The following is a 26,485-nucleotide window of genomic DNA, read 5'->3' on the forward strand; positions in this document are numbered from 1 at the left end:
GAATAAAACTTACCGGAAATCATTTTTAAAGAAACTTTTGTTATGTAACGTTTTTCACAAAAAGCAATAATAAGCGAGATATTATTTTAAGAAATACAGGAAACGAATGTACAGAAGAGCCTATCAAGTTTTCTGTGCATAAGAAGCTATTTCAATCTTGCCTGTCCTCGATTCACTCAGAAGTTACTGTAATAACGTCCATCTAGAGAAACTACACTTTCCAATGGTGAAGTAATAATTAATTATACAAATCGGTTAATTTAGCTTCCGATGTTACTATACAAACACAGAAACATTCTCTGTAGGCTATGTTTCATAGCTTTCGATTGTTTTCGTCCAAGGCCCTTTATACACGAAGTCATTTGTTTTTTTTTTTCATTACACCACCTTAGATGCATTGTTATTTAAATTTTAAAAATCATCTATCTCATTAAATATCAGTCCTATCAAAATTTTGCAAAGGATAAAACTTATCGAAAATCATTTTTAAAGTAACTTTTGTTATGTAACATTTTTCACGAACGTTAATAATAAGGGAGATATTTCGATTTATTTAATGCAAGCCCCCTTATAACCCCCTTTTTAAATAAAGTATTTTGAATGCCGTATAGCCTAAAATCTAAGTTACAACGAACTTAATTTATATTCCAATTTTCATATAAATCGGTTTAGCCATTATCGCATGAAAAGGTAACAAACATCCAGACAGACAGACATACAAACAAAAATGTCAAAAAAGCTATTTTCGGTTTCAGGATGATTAATTATACATGTTAACACCAATTATTTTTGGAAAATCGAAAATTACCAGAAACATTTTGGCTACAGATTTATTATTAGTATAGATATATTCGTCGTCGATTTTGTGAAAGCTCCAATGTGACAGTACAGAGCATAATTCTTCAGGAGGAAGAAAAAAGTAATTAAATATCAATAGGCCTACACTGATCTTCGATGATGTCATCATATTCATCAACATATTCTACCGAATTATCTAATATTCTTCTGTAGGGCCAGGCCTCTTGGTAGTTATAGAAGGTTTCATAAAATCAATGATGATATGTTAACGATTTATTAAATCTAGATTTGAAAAAATAGCAATGGCTTCATATATTCATTTTCAGATGATATAGTAGTGATATTTAGTGGTTATTACTAGGATGAAGTTTATAAAAATGATAACCTAGGTATAAACATCCCCTTATTTAGGTAGTGCCGAAAAAATTTTGCGCCTCTCCACCGATTAATTTATGCAAATCTTTTTCAACCTGACATCAGCAAAGTAGAAAAATATCAAATATTTATTTCAGGCTCTTGCGTAAATACGGGCCTGGGTATAAAAAGAGTTAAAGATTGGCTTGATATTAATTTTCTTTCGTTAAATATTAAAAAGATTGGCTCGATTTTAATTTTCTTTCGTTAAATATTAAAAAGACTGACATGATATTAATTTTCTTTCGTTAAATATTAAAAGATCGACTTGATTTTAATTACGGGCCTGGGTATAAATAAAGTTAAAGATTGGCTTGATATTAATTTTCTTTCGTTAAATATTAAAAAGATTGGCTTGATTTTAATTTTTGTTTCGTTAAATATTAAAAAGATTGGCTCGATTTTAATTTTCTTTCGTTGAATTTTAAAAAGTTTGGTTTGATTTTAATTTTCTTTCGTTAAATATTAAAAATATTAACTTAATTTTAATTTTCATTCGTTAAATATTAAAAAGATTGGCTTGATATTAATTTTATTTCATTAAATATTAAAAGGAGTGGCTTGATTTTAATTTTCTTTCATTAAATATTAAAAAGACTGGCTTGATTTTAATTTTCTTTCGCTGAATATTAAACAGATTGGCTTGATTTTAATTTTCTTTTCTTAAATATTGAAAAACAACGTTAATTCCTTTTTCTTTAATCTCTATTGGTCAACAATATTTGAATCACCATAGTAATTTAAATTTAGTAATATCACTGCCTGCTGGATCACATCCTATGGCTGCTTATACTGCCTGCTCAATCAAAGTTATTTTACCGCTAGGTGGCAGGCAGTGCCCACCGCTATTAACATTATCAGTATATGCAAATGTCATTACCTGCCACCTAGCGGCTGTTCGCGCACAATCGTTGATTGGGCAGGCAGTTTACGCAGCTATAGGATGCGATCCAGCAGGCAGTGAGTAATATATAATTGTAGTTCTTCTGTTTTTTTATTGTAAATGTCTTCCTTTGAAATAATCTGCAGTTGTGAAATGGGAAGTTTCCTAGTACTCGGTACTCATTACACAAGCTGTTAAGTCAGCCATTGCTGTATATTTTCCTAAAATATTTTACAAACTGACTAAACTCATATCGAGTAACAAACTATTAAAGTTCTTTTCAGAAAGGAACCACTGTGTAAACACAAAAACGACTAATTTGACGAGTACTGGGTACTAAGAAACTACTGCGAAATGTCTGGGCATCATTATTGATCAGCATCTGAAATGTTATTCTCATATTATTTTTTACCTATGCAATATACATATAAATGGCTTTTAAGGAACCCGAAGGTTCATGGCCGCCCTCACATAAGCCCGCCATCGATCCCTATCCTGTGCAAGATTAATCCAGTCCCTATCATCATATCCCACCTCCCCCAAATCCATTTTAATATTATCCTCCCATCTACGTCTCGGCCTCCCCAAAGGTCTTTTTCCCTCCGGTCTCCCAACTAACACTCTATATGCATTCCTGGATTCATATATATTTTAATGTACCGAAGTACATATGATATTTCCATGCAGATATTCTGCGTCATCTCCGTTCCATTACTCTTTCATCGTATTCCTGGATTCGCCCATACGTGCTACATCCCCTGCCCATCGCAAACGTCTGGATTTAATGTCAGGTGAAGAATACAATGCATGCAGTTCTGCGTTGTGTAACTTTCTCCATTCTCCTGTAACTTCATCCCTCTTAGCCCCAAATATTTTCCTAAGCATCTTATTCTCAAACACCCTCAACCTATGTTCCTCTCTCAGAGTGAGACTCCAAGTTTCACAACCATACAGAACAACCGGTAATATAACTGTTTTATAAATTCTAACTATTCTAATTACCTATGCAATAGATTACGTAAAATAATTTATAAATTTCTCATTCTTTCTCACCATATTTTACGCAGTTATATTAATTTAGACAGTATTTTTATGAGAAAAGTGCGTGTTAAGGTAAAAAAAATATATATATGGTAAGTCATTTATTTTTAATCCACTGTTTCGGTTAAGCCGGGTTTCGGTTCAGCAGGACTTCACTATACATAGAAAATTAGAACAAGACGAAGAATAAGAAGAAGAAAGTTATTGCAGGGAGGGAGATAAAAAGGAAAGAAGAAGAGGGGAAGAGATGGAGATGTAGTTAGTTCTGCGTAAAAAAATAAGGATAACTAAAATGTAGAAGTGTGCTGAATACCGGTAGGAGATTGGCTCAAGTTTGAAGACAGATACTGGTATTAGTCCTGAACAACGAATTTTCTTAATTAAACGAAGAGAACTATGTGCATATGAAAATTCCTACAGGACATTCATATTCATTGGCTCAGAATTCAAAGCACAAATCCGTTTTATACATCACTTACGAACACTCTGTATAATTATTTTTATTCTCCAGAACTAATCTACAAGATCATTTGAACACTTGACTTCGCTCTGGGAGTCTAACAAGGATAGGAAGGACATACATTCTCCTATTCTAGACACAAAAGGGATCACTTAACAACAAATAAAATCTAATGAGTCATGCCTCACCTTTCGCTATCTGGTGTGTCGCCACATAACTGGTCCCCCCCTCGGTCATGGTCGGCTGTCTCGTAGATTCCTTCTTCTTCCTGTAGATGGTGCTGATGGTATCCCGGTGGATGCCGACCAGTAGGATGGCGGTACCTCCCATAGACGAACCTGGGTTCCTCCTCTCGACCTCTGCATCGGCTGCATATAAAATAATACCGAAATATTCAAGCAAATCTTATTATTGAAAATATGCAAAACAAAAATTTTTTTCTCGTCACATGGCTAGCAGTGCAGTAATACACACACTGGAAAAATTATTATATATCTTAAAAAAAATTGGAAGAACGAATTTATATGACTACATCATAAAAATAGAGGAAGTTCCTTGCATGGAATCTCAGGATCTGGTTCATGAAGTTGGAATGAAGATGTGAATTAGTAAGTCGTCTCATAAGTAATGTTGATCTTTTAAGTTTGGTATTTCGTAAGGTTTTAATAATTTTCTTTAGTTGGGCAATGCAATTTACAAGACGCTATGGATATATTGCATATTATGAGCATGTGACAGTCGTCAATTGTTAAAAAATGGAGCTGATGAAGTCTGAGATTGAATCCTTTTGAAGCCCTACTGGATACAAGATTATAATGCTGCTGCTACTGCTGCAGCTGGAAAAATATGTGAAGTCGAGGGTGAAGATGTCGTTAGTGAGCGTGAAGCACAGCAATGATACCAGCATTTCAATAATGGAGAAGGAAGCATTAAATATTTACAACGTCCTGGAAGACCAAATATATGGAATACTGAGAATACAAGCAGAATTTTTTAAGAAACTCTCGCAACCTATGTGGCGTCTTTTCTGACTCCATACTTTTACATACACTTGTGAATTGGCAGAATGTAGTTCTATTCATTCAGTATTATAGATATGCGTCTATTATACTCTCTAAATTAGTTTGTACATGTATTTTTTTTTTTTACATTTATTTGCAATTGAATTTCGAATATTTGGACTTAGGGTCACAAAAGATTCCAGTTAGGCTGTGCGCTACTTCCCATTTTATTTCGTTTTGTTCATCTGAAGTTATTTAATTTAAATGCTGTTATGACAATTAGAAGTAGAGTCAGTAGAAGAAAAAATAAACAGATACAAACTAAATTGGCTACACCATGTAAAACGAATGGACAATTCAAGAATCCCCAAAATGATGATGCAATATCAATCCAGAGGACATCGACGGTTAGTGAGACCCTTTAAAAGACTGCTAGATGGGGCCGAAACAGGTCTACACAGGCCTAATTCGTGACGGATGATGATGATGATGATGATTATGCTGTTATGACTCTATACTAGCTCCAGGTGTAGCTACAATATGCAGTTGGTACTTAAATCCACTGTTGTAACAAATGCTGTTTCAATAACGTTCTATACTGGATATACAGTTTCAGTCATATGGAATACGTGATTGTATTCAATGAAAGAGAAAACAACACGACAATAATATATATAAATGTAATATAATTATAATATAACACATCATATGACATATATAAAATAATAAGAGGACAACAAAAGTTTAATTAAAAATTAAAAAAATTGTCCGGGATCAGAAAAGACCCCAGGGAGGTTTTACGTAATTTTAAACCTGTACGTTGAGAGGGTTAAGAAAATCCACAAAAAAAGTACTCGTAGATTGTCAGAAGAACATGGCGCCATATTAAGATGTTTAGGAAATCATGCAGAAGTTGTAGATCTGTACCTCATGAATTGACACCTGAACAGGCTCAACGCAGAGTGAATATCTATGTTAGCTTATCGATAATCTCATGTACTGTATGATAGATTTATCAGGAGAATTGTTATATGTGATAAAAATGGGTATAGGTTCTGTTACTGTTGCAACCCTGATACCTCAAAATAGTGGCTCGACCCCAGTCAGCCTGCAAAGTCGTTGGTAAACAAAACTGGTTCAGCCCCAGACTAATGTTATGTGTCTGATGGAATTTTGAAGATGTGATTCACTGGGAGTTTCTTCCAAACGGATGTGCAGTCAATGAGGATTTTTACTTCCAACAGCTAGAACGAGTTCATGAAGTTTTGAGAGAGAAGTACCAGGTATTAGTTAATCGAAATAGAACTCTTTTGCAACAAGACAATGCAAAACCTCATTCAGCTCGAACAATCATGGAAAATTTCCATAAACTGGGAAGAATCAAACTGCTACCACACCCGACATATAGCCCTGATCTTGTGCCTTTAGATTGTCATCTATTTCGATTCATGACCCACTTCCTGCGTGGAAGAAATTTCCAAAACTTGGAAGCTGTTGAAATGTGTATCACCAAATTCTTCGTATTACAAACCACAAACTGGTACTGTTGTGGGATAACAAACCTCATTGAAAGGCTCTTCAAGATCATATAATCTAATGAACTTTACTTTTAAGATATATATATCCTACCAAAAGAAAACTTGAAACTAAGAGATACGAGTATAAACAGTTACCAAACATAAAGTCCAGGATTATAATGTCCATACGTCAAAATGTCCACGGAATAATGTCCACGTTGAAAATGTCCATGTTAAATCGTCCAGAGTCAAAATGTCCATAGTTCTATAATGTCCACTTCACTCTGATGTCCAGAGTCATAATGTCCATAGCTCTATAATGTACACTATATCCATTGTTCATGTTAGTTATACTAACCTATGTAAAAATTTTCAAATGCAGAACTCATCAGAACTGAACTTTTTAAAGACGGAACGAAATCCTCAGTTAGTGCCATCACAGAAGGGTAAGCCACTTCTTTCTTTTCGTGGAAACCTGTACCAACATCATGGCTTTAATAGAGATAGGATAAAAATATATTGGTGATACAGGAACATGAACCTCCCAAGCCTGAAAGGTATGCAGCACACAAACAACACGGTAGAAGACTGGCACAATCTTCTTCAATGCGTGATGGCTGTACATCCATCCACTAGGCGATTTATACAATGCCTAAAGCGCGAAGAAAATGGAATTTGGACACAAATATTGCAAGCAAGAGTGAGGCATACACAAATTAAAGAGCCGGGAATGAAACGTATTTGACGAATCAAAGACAAATTCTCCAGATTGTGAGAAACTACAACAGGTACAAACAAAAAGGAGAAATTCTCTTAAATCTTAAAAGTATTAGTTACCATCTTAAAAGTGGGGCTCTGGTTCCCGATGATTAATAACTTATTTGTACGAGTTATGGAATAAAATAATTTATTGTGTTCTATTCAAGCAGAATTTTCCTTTGAACTTGTACATTATGGACGTTTGACACTATGGACATTTTGACCTAACAGACGTTTTGTCATATGGCCTTTCTGTCGTATGGACATTTTGACCTTATGGACGTTCTGTAGTATGGACTATATACGGTGGAAGCAGTATAAACAGTCAGAAATATCAGACTTATTTTGTAAAAGAAAACTAGTGTCGTGTTTCGTTTTGAAAATGTGTGTGTAGGTCTTATATTCTGAGATTTTAAAGTGATTAAAATAATGTAATGATAATATTTATAATTGATCTTTTCTAAATTAAATATTTAGTAACTGTAATATTTAATTTAGTCCTGTGTTGTAAAATTCCAAGCAGTGATTACAAATCATTCTATATATTGAATATTGCATCCTTAATGTTATTGATATGCATAAACTATTTTCCATAATTTACACTTTCTTTCAATATACACCATTTTTTCAGAGTCTTTTGAAAAGTGTATAAGAGGGGTTGGACTGTAATTTTGAATAAACAGGCATAATAAGCCACTGGGTCTGCAGTGCTCTGAGCTAGTTTAACTCACCTCTAGTTATATCATATTTCTGTTGCTACGAGATTTGATAACCATCACAAAATGTCTGCAGTTCTAGACAGGATCGAATGTTAAAAGTACATGCTTTTTAATTATTACAATTATTATTTAATGGTACTGTAATAGTTCGTCTTAAAATTTTGGTTTTTATTGAAATAGCGTAACAACAATTATCTATTTATTTAAAGATGCTGTATCAACTGTGAAATTATCTAGCGAAGGAATTGGTGATAGCAAGATGGTATTTTGAAGAAATGAATCTGAGGATTCACCATAAAACTATCTGACAATCGCCTTACAGTTGGAGAAACTTGAACAAAACCAAAGCTGTCACAGCCAAAGAAGCGACTTCTGACATTTCTAATGAGACACGTACAAGGTACAGGGCCAAAGTGTGGTACTGCAGCTAGCAGTATTCCCCACTCCCTCCCCCAGAGTAAGACTATCATATATGTATGAAAATTTCATAACCTTAAGTTACATAGTTTTTGAAAAAAGTGTACCAATGTTATGGATCTAAGAAAAAACTTTTAAGTTTAAAAATTAATTTCTGACTTAACAACCATTCTAGGTTCATTCTATATCCAAAAGTACCCTTAGTCAGCACAAAAGATTTAAAAAAGCTATGTCCATTAGGACCAAATCTATGTCAATCTAATTTCAGGCAATTTTTTTCTGATTTTTCATACACCATAACAACCATCTTCTCTTGCGTGAAAGGAAGTTTTTATATTAGTATGGAAACTGAGTTAAGGGTCGATGTGGCAATGTCATCTTCACAAACCCTTTGGAGCTGGAAAGGAAAGTGACAAATTCAGTTTTTATTGGCTGTACTATGCAGGCAGTGGGCAGAAGGGAATTCAATAATAAACGTTGTGAGAATGTTAGAAATCGGTTCTTTGCTTGTGACAACTTTAAGTAACCAGCACAAGTGGGATTCGAACAACAGTCCAGCTCTTTACACAGGGCTCGTATTATATGTAGTGACTACTGGCGCGGTCTTTTGCTTCTCAGCAACTGGGCATGTTGCAGCCGACTGCACTTGTATATTAACCCCGCTTCTTAAAATCTGTATATGTTACACATTGTAGTAGAACAATGCGTGGAATTAGGAGTATCGTTATATTTGGTTTTTATAGACTTCCTAAAGACGTTTGACTCTTTGAGAAGGTAGTCTATGTGGAGATCTTTGGAAAAATATGGCATACTGATACCGAATAACATCATAATTCTAATCAAGAGTTTTTATGAGAACTATACATGCCAAGTCAGTCATAACGAGGTGTTAAGTGACCTGATTAAAGTTCATTCAGGAGTCAAGCAGGGATATATTTCATCTCCCACCATTTTTCTGACAGTAATGGATCTGGTTATGAGGAAAATAAGCTTTGGAAAAAGAACTGGACTCCAATGGGGGTTGATGCAATATATAGAAGATCTTGATTTTGCTGATGATGTTTGTTTGTTATCTCAAAACTTTCAAAGCATGGAAACTAAATTGGGCAGCTTACAGGAGGAGAGTGCTAAGGTAGGACTGACGGTACATTGTAAGAAAACAAAAGAGATAAGGTTAAATAGCAATATAAATTCCACAAGAAAGTTCGAAATAAATGGACACTGTATTGAGACAGTAATAGAATTTTAATATTTGGGTAGTTTGGTGACAACAGATGGTGGTGCCAATGCCGATGTTAGAAGCCGTATTAGGAAAGCAAATGCAGTATTCGTACAGCTATACTCGATATGGAAGTCCCACAATATTTCCTTACTTACTTACTTATAAATGGCTTTTAAGGAACCCGAAGGTTCATTGCCGCCCTCACATAAGCCCGCCATCGGTCCCTATCCTGTGCAAGATTAATCCAGTCTCTATCATCATATCCCACCTCCCTCAAATCCATTTTAATATTATCCTCCCATCTACATCTCGGCCTCCCTAAAGGTCTTTTTCCCTCCGGTCTCCCAACTAACACTCTATATGCATTTCTGGATTCGCCCATACGTGCTACATGCCCTGCCCATCTCAAACGTCGGGATTTAATGTTCCTAATTACGTCAGGTGAAGAATACAATGCGTGCAGTTCTGCGTTGTGTAACTTTCTCCATTCTCCTGTAACTTCATCCCGCTTAGCCCCAAATATTTTCCTAAGCACCCACAATATTTCCTTACAAACGAAAATCAGAATATTTCAGAGTAATGTGAAAGCAGTTTTTCTATATGGTTGTGAAACATGGAAGATAACTGCAGAGATCTCTAGAAGTCTCCAAGTTTTTATAAATCGCTGCCTTAGAAGGATCCTAAATATTTGGTGGCCAAACACAATTTCAAACAAAGAGTTATGGGAAAGAACACAAGAAGAGTAAATCAATATACAGATAAAACGAAGGAAATGGCGATGGATTGGCCATACTCTTCAGAAAGAAAATTCTATTGAGAAAGAAGCTTTAAGACGGAACCCCAAGGCAGTAGAAAGAGAGAAGAAGACCAAAGGTTACCTGGAGAAGAATGGTGGAAGAGGAACTACGGAAGGCAGCAACATCATGGTCCGAAATTGCCAATATCACTCAGAATAGAAAACGTTGGCGAAAGTTTGTTGAGGCCCTTTCCTCCAGTGGGAGATACAGGAAATGATGAATGATGATGACTTAAAATGTATATAAAATCATACCTTATAGGAAATCTACGTAAAGATATTTTTTTGGTCCTACAGAATTATCTGTTATGGTTACAATTAGTTATTAATGGAGAAAAATTCGCTCCGGCGCCTGGGATCAAACCCGGGTCCTCGGTTCTATGCACCAAGCACTCTAACCACTGTGCTACACCGAGGCTCAATCTACAGCACCAGATCGAAATATATATCTTAACGTAGATTATTCGCCAACAGTGCATATACTGTGGAATCCCAGCTCCTTGTATGATAACAGTCGACTTAATATATGTGCCAATGTATATGTCGAACATGGAGGAAGGCCACAGACGGAAAATACCAAAGGAGAAGATTCGATCTAGTGCTGTGGATTGAGTCTCGATGTAGCTCAGAGGTTAGAGCGCTCAATGCATAGAACTAGGTTCGATTCCCAGTGCCGGAGTGAATTTTTCTCCATTAATAATAGTTTATAGAAAATGCTGGAAATGTCGTCCTCCCTTGGCCAAACAGGCTTTGTATCAGGAAAACACACTCTAATTGACAGGATTAAGTTCGGCCACTATAATGTTTCTGATTTAATTTGTTCTACTGGTATATACAATCTTTAGCCTCACAACTAAAATGCTCAATTTAAGAACAATCAAAAGTAGATAAATTAGGTCGATTATCCATCTTGCACTAACAGCACACCAAACTGCAACTTTATCATGAAGAGGGTTTTCTTGTACACGATATGGATTTTCAGAACATCAGTGGTGAGTGTTTTGATTGTTTACATGACCAGTTAGATGGAACCATGCCTCGTCTGAAAAGAACACAAGCTGTGGATCAATTGAACCTACAGTCACTGATGAAAAAACCACACTCTTCACTGTTCTTAAACTGAGCATTTTGATTTTTGTGACTTTAAATATTGTATATACCGGTAAAACAAATTAAATCAGAAACATTACAGTGGTCGAACTTAATCATATCAATCAGAATGTGTTTTCCCAATACAATGCCTGTTTAGTCGAGGGAGGACGACATTTCCAGCATCTTCTATAAGGTACGATTTTACATACGTTTTAAGTAAATTAACATACAAGTGCAGCTAGCTGTGACATGCCCAACTGCAGAGAAACAAAACACTGTGCAGTGATCAATCCATATAATAGAAGCCCTATATCGGACTACACTAGTGACTGATTATTTTATTTAATCCTGCATAGCTTTATGTACAAATTAATATCATAAAGTTTACTCAAAACGAAAATATACATAGTGAAGGAAACTATTTCTGGCAAATGAGGACAATGAACTTGTTTTGAACATGTATGATTGGGCATTATACGAGGGGGATCCAGGAAATAACGACCGTTCGCGCATACCCGCCGTGCAGCTGACTCCCCTTCCTTGTTTCAAGGTCAACTGGCTTCCTTAACATGTGTTATAATGTTGTGAGTACTGGTTGCAACAAGTCGCCATTGTGCATTTTGTGTTACTTCAAAATGAACGACGTGATTGATAATCCCGCCGACTGTGAGGTGAGGAGTGTGATTCGATTTTTGAATGCCCGACATTTGACACCTGCAGAAATTTACCGGCAATTGAAAGAAGTGTGTGGTGATACTGTAATGAATGAAAGAAATGTGAGAAAATGGTGCGAAATGTTCAACAATGGGCGAACAAATGTCCACGATGAAACTCGACCTGGACGCCCATCACTCATCACAGAAGACCTGAAGACTAAAGTGAACGACAGAATCTTGCAAGACAGGCGCACATCACTCGACGAATTGCATATTGCCTTTCCTGACATTTCTCGTTCTTTGCTTGGTGAAATTGTGTCGCAACATCTTGGCTACCACAAAATCTGTGCACGATGGGTTCCGCGGCAACTGAGTGACCAACACAAAACTCAGAGAATGGCCTCAGCATTGACATTCTTGATGCGATATCACACAAATGGAGACACCTTTCTTGATCAAATTGTGACTGGTGATGAAACCTGGGTGTCTCACAACACCCCAGAGATCAAGCGCCAATCACGTCAGTGGCATCATCCCTCAACACCCAAGAAACCGAGAAAATTCAAACAGACTCTCTCAACACAAAAAGTCATGGCTACTGTCTTTTGGGATCGCAAAGGTGTTCTTTTGCTGGATTTCATGCCAAAAGGCACTACGATCAATGCAAATCGTTATTGTGAGACTTTACGAAAACTACGGCGAGCCATCCAAAACAAGAGGCGAGGAATGCTTTCGAGAGGAGTTGTGCTTCTTCACGACAACGCCCGCCCGCACACTGCTGCTTCAACTCGAGAATTGCTGGATCAATTCGGTTGGGAAATCTTTGATCATCCGCCCTATAGTCCAGACCTTGTTCCTAGCGATTTTCACCTTTTCACTAAGCTGAAAGACTTTCTGGGTGGTACGCGTTTTGGAAGTGATGAAGAGTTGAAGAAGACAGTGAACACCTGGCTTAATGAACTGGCGGCAGAGGAGTATAACACGGGAATTCTAAAGCTAGTGAACAGATACGACAAATGTTTAAATATAGGTGGTGATTATGTAGAGAAGTAAAGGAAGCTTCAGTTATGTAACAGACTTTGTTTTTTCAAATAAATATATTTTTTTTAATTATTACAACAAAACGGTCGTTATTTCCTGGATCCCCCTCGTACAATACGGTGGACAGATTAAATAGATGTATATAATATTGTGGAAATAAATTCATCTGGATAGAGGGGGTTGATATAGATTCAAATATTTCTAAAATAAGGCACATATGCCATTCTGTATTAGTACATAATCTTCCTAAAGTTTCGAAGAAAAGAAAAATATTTAATACAGTAACAGAATATATATTTAACTGATGTAGAAGAGTTGTTGTGAATGCTGTAAACATAAATGTATGCTAGATACCAGTAATACAATATATGATTTTAAATATTAGATCTAAGAAAAAAGCTGCTGTAACCAAAGTACAATTATTCTTATTTTAAATAAGGTTAACTTTTTCTGGGAGAAAAAAAAGTCTATTCTTACAGAAATCTTATGTAAGATTTTATTTATCACAAATAGAGATGACTTGATTTAAGTATCAGTATAAGTAATCCTTTATACACTGTAAATATGATGAACCTCAATTATATGTATAAAGAACCCTTGGATACCTCTTAAAAATACAAATGCAAGAAGAAAATATATTAACTATATGCAAAACTACATGCATGCATGAATAATACATAAAAAAAAAACAAATGCTTAAAGTGCCAAATGAATAATTTCTATATAATTTAAATGAATTAACGGTGGTGATGTTTCATAGACTTTGCAAACACAATACAACCACGACATGACTAAATAACAATGCAAAACTTGTCATTTGCTTAGACGACAGCCATTTTAAAGTCTAATAACATAAAATGGAGAATCTATCCTTTCCTTTGATAGACTGTCAGTTTCGGTGCAGCCTCTAAACAGTTTAATTTATCAAACTTATCTTTTCACTTCACCCTTAAAAATTAAAATACAATGAAATATTCAATCTTACTCATATTTTACGATCTGTTCTTGGTAATGTTGTTACTTTATTTCTACATATTTAATTTGAGCTCTAAGAATTAATGTTTTGCGTGATTTAACTTTGTTGTGAAAGTCAAGATATAATTCAAATGTTTTTTTTATTAATTATAAAATATATTATTCTGAAAATAAAATATACTATTTTTAATTTGTTAATTTTATTAGTTTATGAATAATGTCATTATTCGGCTATACAATGTAGAATTCTTTCTGTTTATGTACTATAGTAAAACTAAATAGGTACTTTTATTGTTTTAAACTTACCTAACTTTCAAGATGCAAAACAGACATATAAATTAAAGTTTGTAGATAAGAGATATAACTTAAAACAGTTCTGGGCACCGATATTCTGTATTTAGATGGAGTTTTATTTCTGAATGCCATACCGGTATATGAAGAAATTTTAACAGAACAATCCCAATAAAAAAAGAATGAAAATATTATGATTTTGTTTCTGAAAGAATGATGAATTTTATCAGTATATTTAAGAAAACATTCATTTTGTTGCATGCTTAATACCTATCGGAAATAGTATCATTCCATTGCTCATTCATATAGAATCTGAAAAAACAACTATTGATAAAATAACAGCTAAGAATTTACATAACTCCCATATTAACGCAACCAAGATTCTTTCATGCAAAGCACACGTCACATGTGTGCAAGGAAATCAGAGACACAATGCAAGCTAACAAGTGTATTTCCTTGCATAAACACACATAAGAAGCTTTTTCTAATTGAAACAGCCATAAAATTTGAAATTAACTTCAAACATTAAAGTCAACAAATCAAAAGAAGTTGAGACTGATATAAAAATTTTCAAATCTTTCAAAATATATACAGTAGAAGATTTTTTATTTTACTTTTTTACTATTATCTAACTTTATTTCGTACAGATACAATTCAAGACTTTCATAAATCGGTTTATATAAAAAACTAAACATATGAAACAATAATTCTGTAGGACCAAAAATTAATCTTTACTTAGATATGAAATATGTGTAATTTAAAAGTAGGTATCAAGTACTGGTACAATAATTTTTATTTCGTAGTATAATCACGTAAAATATAAATACGCTTTTGTAAAAGAAATTCTCCCACCATATGCCCACGAGGAATTTGATTAAAATACTTTGATGAATAAATAACGCAAGATAGTTCATGAATACTGGTACATACAGAATATTCTGTATTATAACATGAGGAAAAAAATACTTCCTGTAAGAAACTTAGAGAATAAGGATCATGATCTTTATGCATTAATTTAAAAACAAACTATGTATATAATTTGAAATATTAATTTCTAAAATCTTATATATCACGGAAAAGATGAACTGGAGACGAGCATTCTAATATCTTTCATAATGAATAATTTTTCACTTTTATTGCTTTCTAACATTATTTTACAGAAATAAAACTCAAGATTTTCACTTAATCCTCCTTTCACCGATTACATTAATACATAAAAATAGTTTTTATTATAATGAAATCAGATGCCTGTCTGCAATAATATGTCTTCAACATTTAATGAATTTCACGACAGAATGAACTGTAATGCCTAGCTGAGATCTGATTTCAATCGTTCAAATAATTTCTATGGTCTTTTTATTATAATGATGTCAGCCTCTTGTCTGATACGATTTCAATATTTATATAATATTAGGATAATGTATTAATATTACTGTATCATTCGAAAGGTTAAAAATATTTTAAGGTTTTAATATTCTTTAAAATTTGTTGTAAAGCCACAATACCTACAAAATTATCGAGCGGTTAGCCTCTCTACCTTCCACCGTGGTGACCTGGGTTCGATCCCTGTCTGCATCACAAAGAAATTTGTGGTGGACAAAGCAGGTGTGAGGAGGTTTTTCTCGGTGTTCTCCCGTTTCCTATCACCATAATCATTATCATCATTCCACCAATACTCCACAATCACCCTCACTCTGCGAGGTTCAGAGCCAGGCCTCCATAACAAATAAGGTTGTACACATTCGTGTTTAATAAAGATTTTTATTATTATATTTTTTCTTATCGTCTTATATCTTGGAATTTAAAAAAATAATAATTTGGTATTAAAAAAAAACGTGGGCAATGCTACAATGTAAATCGTAATAATTTATTATTTTATCAATACTGCTTCAAGAAAATAGTGTGTCTTTTTGTTGCAGAAAGTTAAGTTCTTATTGTTAAGTTTTAATGTATATATTCACGAAAAAATAAGGATATGTAAATATTAAAAAAATTAAGTGATATAAAAGTCTGAGACGAGTCGGAATTAACAAATAAAGTTGTAATGTGTAAAGAGGTATTTACTTTAATATGTAATCAAGACGTTTCTTTAAATTACAGAAGAATACAATATATTTCATTGTGTTTACTATAGTGTCTGTGATCCAGAACATTAGCATCTTACATATATTATAATTTTTCAATGCTAACTCTAACTAGTTATATCATTTACCATCCTAAGTTTATCAGTATTATAATTAGAGAAAGAATAAACACATTAATTGCAAAAGATATTTATTTGCAATTTGTGTATTCCTCCCTCCCAATAGATATGGGAGCCATAATACTTTTTGAATAAGTTATGTAAGACCTATTCTTTGTGTAATATGTGTTTGTTAATGTGCATTTATATCGTGAGAGCATGCGGACAACATGTATAGAGTGGTAAACCAAAAACCCAAAACAAACAAAATGAGCGATAGAGCGAGCGTAATTGTTATGGACTGGATTACCTCAGTGCTACGCTCACAACGTGCTAGGTGGAATTTTCACAGGTAGAATTTGCGTTTCCTGCAACGACATAAAGCGAATCAAGCTTTGGATTGGTGGGATCGAGAAGAATAAATACTCTTATTATATTTAAACTGAGATATTTAAAATTTAAAACATATTAAGACATTATTTAAAATAATAATTCTCTAAGCACTTTATAATATTTGTCTGATGGAATTATTTGATGAATTACTTAAATGATACATAATTAAAATCTTTCGAAATATTATATGTGTTCTTGATGAAAACAAAATTATTTGCAACTAAGGTAAATGTATTCAGAAAATTTTGTTCTCTTGAAATCATTAAGATGATAGGTGTCTGAAATATGTGGAATCCTGAGACACTTTGTGCCATGCTGCTATAATGCAATGGTGATTAAAAACTTATACGATGAAAGAGTAATGGAACGGAGAAAAATTCTCTCCGGCGCCGGGATTTGAACCCGGGTTTTCAGCTCTACGTGCTGATACTTTATCCACTAAGCCACACCGGATACCCACCCTGCCGTCGGACAGAATTATCTCAGTTTAAGTTCCAACTCTTGGGTTCTCTCTAGTGGCCGCCCTCTGCACTACGTCATAGATGTCTATGAACGTAGGACCGAAGTCCACACATGTGCTGAGGTGCACTCGTTATGAGTGACTAGTTGGCCGGGATCCGACAGAATAAGCACCGTATGATGACGCAGAATATCTGCATGGAAATATCATATGTATTTCGGTACATTAAAATAATATATATGATATGCGTAAATCACTTCGTGATTTAAGATGGCGCTTATTCCGTCGGATCCCGGCCAACTAGTCACTCATAACGAGTGCACCTCAGCACATGTGTGGACTTCGGTCCTATGTTCATAGACATCTATGACGTAGTGCAGAGGGCAGCCACTAGAGGGAACCCAAGAGTTGGAACTTAAACTGAGACAATTCTGTCCGACGCCGGGGTGGGTATCCGGTGTGGCTTAGCGGATAAAGCATCAGCACGTAGAGCTGAAAACCCGGGTTCAAATCCCGGCGCCGGTGAGAATTTTTCTCCGTTCCATTACTCTTTCATCATATGACGACGCAGAATACCTGCATGGAAATATCATATGTACTTTGGTATATTCAAATAATATAAAAACTTACAGTTAATTAAAAGAAAAATAGAAATAAAATTTGAAAAATAAAAATATATCATTTTCTTGTTTAACGATTTAATTTTCAAATACATAAGAAAGTTAGTATGATATTTTTAAACTTGTAAATTTGTACATAGAGAAACAGATATGATTATTAGAATGTAGAGAAAAATAATTTTCTGCCGTAATTGTGAAATGCTTAAGTTCGTTTTACCATGACTTTTAAAATGCATGTACTCAAATTAACAAACTGAAGTTATAAACTTAATACAAGTTCATTTTTCTTTTACTACAATAGAAAGAAAACAAAATTATACGAAAGAACCAAGCCAAACCATCACATTACACTACACTCTTAAAGTACGTTTTTCTAAAATATCTTAATTTTATTATTTAAACCTTTTATAACTGCTATTATATTTATACATTTTAAAAATGTATATAAAGTTTTTTTTTTTTTAAACCTGACTATTATTATTGTGTGGACTGATTTTAAAATATTCTTTTAGGAAACTGCACATGTCACATATTCTAAACGTGCAATCGTGTTATGAAATTATCTCCCAGAAGAAAACGTATGCAATTATGGGTTAAATAACAGTCATGGCACAAATCCTCAGGATGTAAGATGTAAGTTTACACATATGGTACACAACTTTCATAATGGACAATTACGAATGCATTTATTAGGAAGTTACCGTAACAAAATTTCATGGATATATTTTTAAGAAATTCTTACAGCCATTTTACTTCACAATGCAGATAAAAGTCTCTATTCATCTTAATATACAGAGTGATTCACGAGGATTTACCGCCACTTACAGAGCTTATTTCCGAATACATTCTGAGCAAAAAATGTCATATAAACAGGTGTCCTAACCTCAGTATTTTCAGACTTACACTAATTTGAAATTGTAAGTAAAATATCTTTTTTCCTTTAGTTTTAAGGGTAAAAGAATATTAAAAATAGAGAATGTGCTATTCAGAAGTATCATTTCTTTAATTGGCTTGTATTCGGAAGCTAGAAATATGTTTAATTGGTTTGTACAGATTTTGTTTTTCAGTTTTTAACTAAAAATTACATTATTCTTACACACTTATCACAAAAACTGTTACAAATCATACTACTTTATTAACTTGATTCTTTACAGTTTAATTATGCAACCTAATGTACAGTCTTACAGAATTTACAAGAGTGGCATAATTTGTAACAATTGTTGTGATAAATGAGTCAGAAAAATGTAATTTTGTAGTTAAAAATCGAGAGAAAAAATTCTGTAACTTTGGAATTAACAACACATTTTTAACTTCAGAATACTAGCTAATTAAAGAAATGATACTCATAAATAGTTCATTCTTTGTCTGTAATAGTCTTTTACCCTTAAAACTAAAGAATAATAGTATTTTACAAACAACTTCAAATTAATGTAACTCTGAAAATATTGAGATTAGGATACATGTTTATATTACTTTTTTGCTCAGAATGTCTTCGGAAATAAGCTCCGTAAGTGATGGTAAATCCTCGTGAATCACCTTGTATAATAATCACAATAATGCGTATTTCATTTCCCTAATATGTGAAAACTTAAAGAGATTTTGTCATAAGTTATTTTTGAATACAGGAATGTGCCATCTAGATTGTTTTAATAGTTAAAATCATTTGAAAAATGAGAAACAAATTATACAATATAAATCACTCAAAAATGTGATCCAACTATGATAGAAATTGTGCAGACAGGACAAGGATAAACACAAGACAAGTGTAATGTTTAGCTAGAATGAGTAGAGACACATTGTGGAGGTGGTTATGTCAGGATTATGGACAAGGAAGAAACAGAGTTTTTTATTTTACACAAAACAGTGAATCATGCAGCATTTTGCGTCACAATGCATCTGCAATCCACAGTTTACAAGACTATAGATTCAATCAACTACATATCTACATCTTCACATACCGGAGACTATGGTTTAACTGTTGGAAATAGGGAACTCCACAACATAAGTGTCATGAAATGTATATTTGTTGAATTTTTAGTGCTCATAAGCTATATATATATATATATATATATATATATATATATATATATATATATATAACGTCACCAGAGAGAAGGACACACCAAAACAATGAAAAAATGTTATATGAACATGTGTCCATTTGTACTGCGTTTCCAAGTTATTGGTACAGTTCTGTTGCAGTAATGATAAAGAAGCTTAACATTACAGGAAATGCTCAAAATTACCCCCTGTGGCTTGAATGCAAACATGCAGTCATCGTCGTGTAGGCTCCAGCACTCTTTCAAATAAAAATCCAAGGGACTTAAGTCTGGGGAACGTGCAGGCCATCGAGTGGGTCCTGCACATCCTATCCATTTGCTAGGAAATAGTACATTTAACACATTTCTGGATTTTTATTTGTGGGGCCATCTGAAAGAACTTGTGTATTCAGAACACATTACCCGCCACTGAAATACTTCGTCATCGTATACAAGATGACTGCCAACAAATTCGACGAACACTTGGTACATTTGAAAGAGTGCGGGATTCTACACGACGACGACTGCATGCTTGCATTCAAGCTACAGGGGATTATTTTGAGCATTTCTTGTAATGTTAAGCCTTTCTATCATTACCGAAACAAAACTGTACTGATAACTCAGAAACATGGTACAAATGAACACATGTTCATATAGCATTTTTTCATTGTTTAGATGTGTCTTCCCCTCCTTGTGACATGGGTCCCATATATTAAAATTCACCCTGTATATATACTGATGGTAGTGTGTACTTATTTCCATAAAGAAATATTTATTCCTAATCATGAAAGAGATTAGTGTTAAATTTAATATAGTCATTGCCCATTAAGTGTGCATATACATTGGGGTTTGGTGTAATGCGTTAGTCTAGCTCTGTGCCTTCTACAAGATTTAACGACTTTCATAAGTCTTCAGAACCTTCGCACCAATTAATTTACTTTCCTGATTCAAGTATTGGAGTTAGTTAGCACTCTCACAGATCTGCACAGACATCTGTGTGCAAATCAGAAAATTTGCGAAAATATTGCATGAAGCTGTGTCATGAAGTTTTTTTTACGTGCCATAAATTTATGACACAGGACTCCTGGCTTTGATTATCTTCCAAAAAAAGCCAACTTAGATCTAACAGAATGTCATTTCTATTTCAGAAGACAATTAAGTCATTGGTCTTTAAATACTATTTGTTTTGGGAGCAATCGTGCAAAAGTAAATAAATATATCTCATTATAAACTAGTGGAGTATACTAGTGCGTATATTTTGTAATTTATTTCTAAGGTTGGACTTTCAATTAAATTAACATTACGAGTTATCATGAAAAATCAAGAAGCTGTATTATCATCAAAACAAACAGTATCTTCCGAAACATTTTTTCTCAATTAAGTCAGATTTTGACTAAAATTTTTGTCGATATATTCTGCAGAATGAAACAGTATCCTTTAGAGATATAAAAATATGTAATGGTATATGCTATTTTGAAAATTATGAATATTGTATCAAATTATCATTTTTTAAAATCTAAAAAATTAGAAAAAACTATAATGTAATAATATAACAATATTGTCGTGAGATAATATTTGGTACCAGTACTGGTAGCATTTATATATTTTAATTCTGGGAAGGAAGAGTAATTTAAGATTCAAATAAATCTCAATGTCAATTAAATACACAATTTCAGGCAGTTCACATTAGGCTTGGAAACTATGTTTTTGGAACAACAATATACTGTTTCGAATCCCGTGATGGAAGTGAGAGTAGCTTGTCAACTGACGTCCTAATGCAAAATGGTTAAGAGTATTTAAAATAAATCAAATTCATACTGTGAATATGAACCCTTTACCACTGCTCTTAAATTACCGAGAATAAAATATATTTTCCATCACAAAATACAGGGTGATTCACGAGGATTTACCATCACTTACGGAGCTTATTTTCGAAGACATTCTGAGCAAAAAATGCCTTATAAACATTTGTCCTAATCTCAATATTTTCAAAGTTACACTAATTTGAAGTTGTTTGTAAAATCCTTTTTCTTTAGTTTTAGGGGTAAAAGAATATTACAAATAGAGAATGAACTACTAAAAAGTATCACTTCTTTAATTGGCTAGTGTTCTGAAGCTAAAAATGTTTTGTCAGTTGCTTTGTACAGATTTTGTTTTTCAATTTTCAAAGTTACACTAATTTGAAGTTGTTTGTAAAATCCTTTTTCTTTAGTTTTAGGGGTAAAAGAATATTACAAATAGAGAATGAACTACTAAAAAGTATCACTTCTTTAATTGGCTAGTGTTCTGAAGCTAAAAATGTTTTGTCAGTTGCTTTGTACAGATTTTGTTTTTCAATTTTTAACTAAAAATGACATCATTCTTACGCATTTATCACAAAAATTGTTACAAATCATACAACTTTAGGAACTTGATTATTTACAGTTTAATTATACATCCTAATGTACAGTCTTGAAAAATTTACAAGAGTGGCGTGATTTGTAACATTTGTTGTGATAAATGCGCAAGAAAATGTAATTTTGTAATTAAAAATTGAAAAAAAAAAAAAAAAAAAAATCTGTACGAAGCAACTATGGAATTTACAACACATTTTTAGCTTCAGAATATTAGCTAATCAAAGAAATGATACTCCTGAACAGTCCATTCTTTATCTGTAATATTCTTTTACCCTTAAAACTTAAGAATAATGGTATTTTACAAACAACTTCAAATTAGTGTAACTCTGAAAATATTGAGATTAGAACAAATGTTTATATGACATTTTTTGCTCAGAATGTCTTCGGAAATAAGCTCCGTAAGGGACGGTAAATCCTCGTAAATCACAGAAAGAAAGATAATTTCAGTAGTAAAATTATCAGGGCATATATTATGTTTAAGTTAAAAAGTGCATTTGTTTTACAATATAAGTACGATAGAAATGTAAACTTCTTATTCCATTTTAAATATAGGAATATCAAGAAACATGCTTTTAAAATGTTACAAAAATCCAAAACTCGAAATTACGATCTTAAAGAATGTACACATAATATGATTGTTTTCCAAAGTGGTTAAAAACTGCTGGAAGGATACAAAAATAGCACAAACATACGAATGGATAATATATAATTTATAAATCATTTATAACACACAGCAATATATTGTTTTATTTGATAAATACTAACCCTAAAACATTTCGTCATTTTAAATAGGTTAGGATATTAAATTACTGGCACATATTTCTTAAAAAAATTGGACTTCCGAAAATTATATACATTTTATTAACCTGTCGTAAAATATACGACATTTCAATCATAAATGATTTACTACACGCTTTAAAAATTATGCTAAATATGTCATTTAGTCGAAATGATAAAAAGTGGCAAAAGTAAAAAGAAAATATAAATTAAAAAAAGCATAGGAATTTTACAATACTTGCAAATGCCCATAACCATCGTGTCATTAGCATAAAATCACTCAGTGGAAAACAAGCTGTTATAACCAATAAATTTAGTGACTCTGTAATGCTGAAATGCATGCTTCAAATTTATTTAAAATTGCGCATATTTAAATATATCTATATAAGATTACCTCAACAGTAAATACTTATGTGCTTTGCTCTCTACCACAAAACTGTGACATTAATAAAACCTCAAGCTAAAATATGAAATATAGAACTCTGAGCAATAAGGACCATAATAACAGCTAAATAAATCATTTTCTCTTAGTATTAAGTATGTCATGATATAGCTGATGTAACACCAATAACATTTTGTTTGGTTATCCAACAAATAAAAGATCCCACGCAATACTGTGCTTTTTTTTAATATATTCTAAATTCGGTGAGAGTTCACTATGGATTATTAGTTCTTCCTTTCATGTAAAAATTCCTCACTATTTCATTTTAATACATTAAAAATGTTTGATCAATGCTTGTTAGGCTAATGTGGAGGAGATAACGGAGAAAAAGAAAGACAAGGGAGAGGAGGATATCATACTATTAAAAAATCCTGTGTAAAATAAAATACAGTATCAAAATTCAAAGAATACAAACAGAAGACATATGTTGTTCTTTTAATGCCATACAGTTGGCAATGAAGCCAGTGATGTATTACTGCTTTTCGTAAACTGTGATGTTATTACGAACACAGAAAGTAAAATACATGAAGCACTCACGATAAGTAGCTTATTAGGACTTAATTCTTTTTCCAAGATGTAAAGAATTTAGATTATGTACAAAAACATATTTTGTGCGAGATCGTGCGTATTTGTTTGTTTTCCGCACAGAACCAAACGTGGTAAGTGTGAAATACCACATTCAGTATTCCCAACGTAACACACATAACAATTTCCCTCTTCTTACTGCTTAAGCGCGACATTCATTTTACTGCTTTAGGCTTTTAACATATAATTTTTAGAGACGTTTAACATAGTAATAATTATAAATTGGAAACTTACCACTGCAATTTCACCTAAATTGCAATGTTAATTATTGTTTTTAAATATTTGCAAAAATTAAGTAAAGTCTACTACTCCACGAAACTTATTGCATTCCTGATACAAGTAAATTAAGGAAGCCGTGAAAAAATCAACAAGATTCCAGATGCCGATGTTATTACTGCAATATGTTATATATATAATATTGTTAAAATATTAAAATGAAAAATAAATAATTACATAACCTTACCGTTTGTTTTAAGTTCGCATTTATAGACTGGAGGGGAAAAAAAGACAGACGTATATCATGGCCTGCTGGAGTATAGTAAACACAGAAAACATTTTATAGCAAGAAAGATATTTTGGTTTTCCGAAGTTGCCGTCATTAAACAGAAACCAACATGGAGATTTCATTGCAACTAATTAGAAATTCGTCTTTCACGTATGTAATAAACGATCTTCGCACAAAATAATGTACGATACACGAGTGGTATGTTTGTTTTCATGTTCTCGGAAATTAAAAAAGCTCAACTACATTTCGCTTTTTCAATCTTTTCCTCGACCATGAAAACGTCAACATACCGCTCTTGTAACATATATTACTATTATATTGATGAATAAATACTAGCATTTTCAATTAAAAAACATTGAAATGATTTAATTATTAAATTTATATGTTGAAAACTGTCTAAGAACATATTGAAGGAAAGCAAACCGAGAGGGTAGGGGTAAAAAAGAGCGAGTCCATAAAAAAAGTTAACAAGTATTTCACTTGAGATATGGCGTCCATAGAAATAATTTCACTTTGATATAAGTAGAAATGTAGTTTTATAATTAAAAAAAATTGTATGTCATATTTTGTACTACTCTATTTACTGTGAAAACTTGTAAAAAGCTGTCCTTTGTAGCTCAAAAAAGTAAATGTAGATATCAGAAATTACATATGTGTAATTATATTTTCTGCATTAATTATTAAAAATCACCACACATAACATTTTAAGCAAAGAAAAATCCAGTGAAAAATATAATTTGGAGATAATTGGATTAAATTTTATGTCCCTGCATAAGGAATGAAAATGTAACAGTAAGTAAAGGATCACTTATACAATGTTAAATAATACTGTATTAATAAGATTCAGGGAAGGAAAGGAGAATCAGGTACCAGTATGCATAAAATTGTTTATAAACGGACTAAAATGTTGTAAAAGTGACATCAATAGCCAGACTACAATAATAATTCCAGTATTGAGAGGTTATATTAAACGATCATCAAACAAGTAAAAATATCAAAACACTGAAATTAATCCATAAAAATGTTTTTAATGCAATGTAATTTTATTATGATTTCTTATCAGCTTAATGTTGTAAAAAGCATGTATCAGTGTCATAAATAATGTTAATAATTATAAAATGTTTCACAATTTATTATGGAGGAAAAACTGAGATTATTAATTTTGTTATGTACCCTTTCTTAGCAGCAATTCAATGCAACCTGAATAACACTGGTTAAGCATGTTAAAAATGGACTATTACATGATAGCATGTGAAAAGTAGTTTTAAGTGCGAAAAGTATTTTTAACACTGGCTTTCAACAGTTTGTACCGATTGTCAATTGTTTCCCATAGTGGTAATCATAAACAATCAATGAAGCGGTTAGAACAATGCCAGGTCTACTTTTAAAAATGACTGCTTTTGGTTGAAATAGTAAACAAATTAAATAAAATGCATCAAGAATTAATTTATTGACTATATGAAACAATTAAGAATTAAATGTAATTACAAAAAATTAGGAAACACATGGGTTTGATCCTTGGACATTTCGGTTTGCAGTCCAATGTGGTACTACTAAGGTACGCCACTGCCTGCTTTTAACGTGGTAAAGTTTGACTATCAGAATGAGAGGGAATACAGCAGTGGATAAGTCGAGGAAATTGTCTCTATATCAGTGTGGATGAATGGCTGTCTAAAAAACAGTGTGCAGCACATGTTAAAAATTGTTTCATTTTGCTTGTAGGGTTTACTCCACTTGGCTTGCGGCCTCGATTCACAAATATCCCTATGGTACTCACAAAATAAAATACCATTTTTAACATTTGTGTCGTAAATAACTATTTTTAAATGAAAAGCATATGGTGTGAAATAATTAGAATATATTAGAAAGCATTGGTAAACAAAAGTAAAATACATACTTGAGATCGAATTTGTTTGGTTTTTGAGATCTGTAAAGAATTATTCAAGAGCATGGAATAAATAAGATAAATATGTAATGTTTCCCTATTCATGATAAAACATAATT

At 32.8% G+C, this 26,485-nt stretch overlaps 1 protein-coding gene across 1 annotated transcript in view; it reads right to left on the bottom strand.

Moving 5' to 3' along the window:
* mmd (disintegrin and metalloproteinase domain-containing protein mind-meld) overlaps positions 1–26,485 on the bottom strand; it is a 1,174,763-nt gene that overhangs the window by 8,532 nt on the left and 1,139,746 nt on the right. Inside the window, exon 25 of the mRNA XM_069819516.1 lies at positions 3,785–3,964. Within this exon, the coding sequence (XP_069675617.1) occupies positions 3,785–3,964 (180 nt within the window). The remainder of the gene's footprint in view (positions 1–3,784; positions 3,965–26,485) is intronic.

This window comes from Periplaneta americana, chromosome 1, assembly GCF_040183065.1.
Source record: "Periplaneta americana isolate PAMFEO1 chromosome 1, P.americana_PAMFEO1_priV1, whole genome shotgun sequence".
Lineage (NCBI taxonomy): Eukaryota > Metazoa > Arthropoda > Insecta > Blattodea > Blattidae > Periplaneta > Periplaneta americana.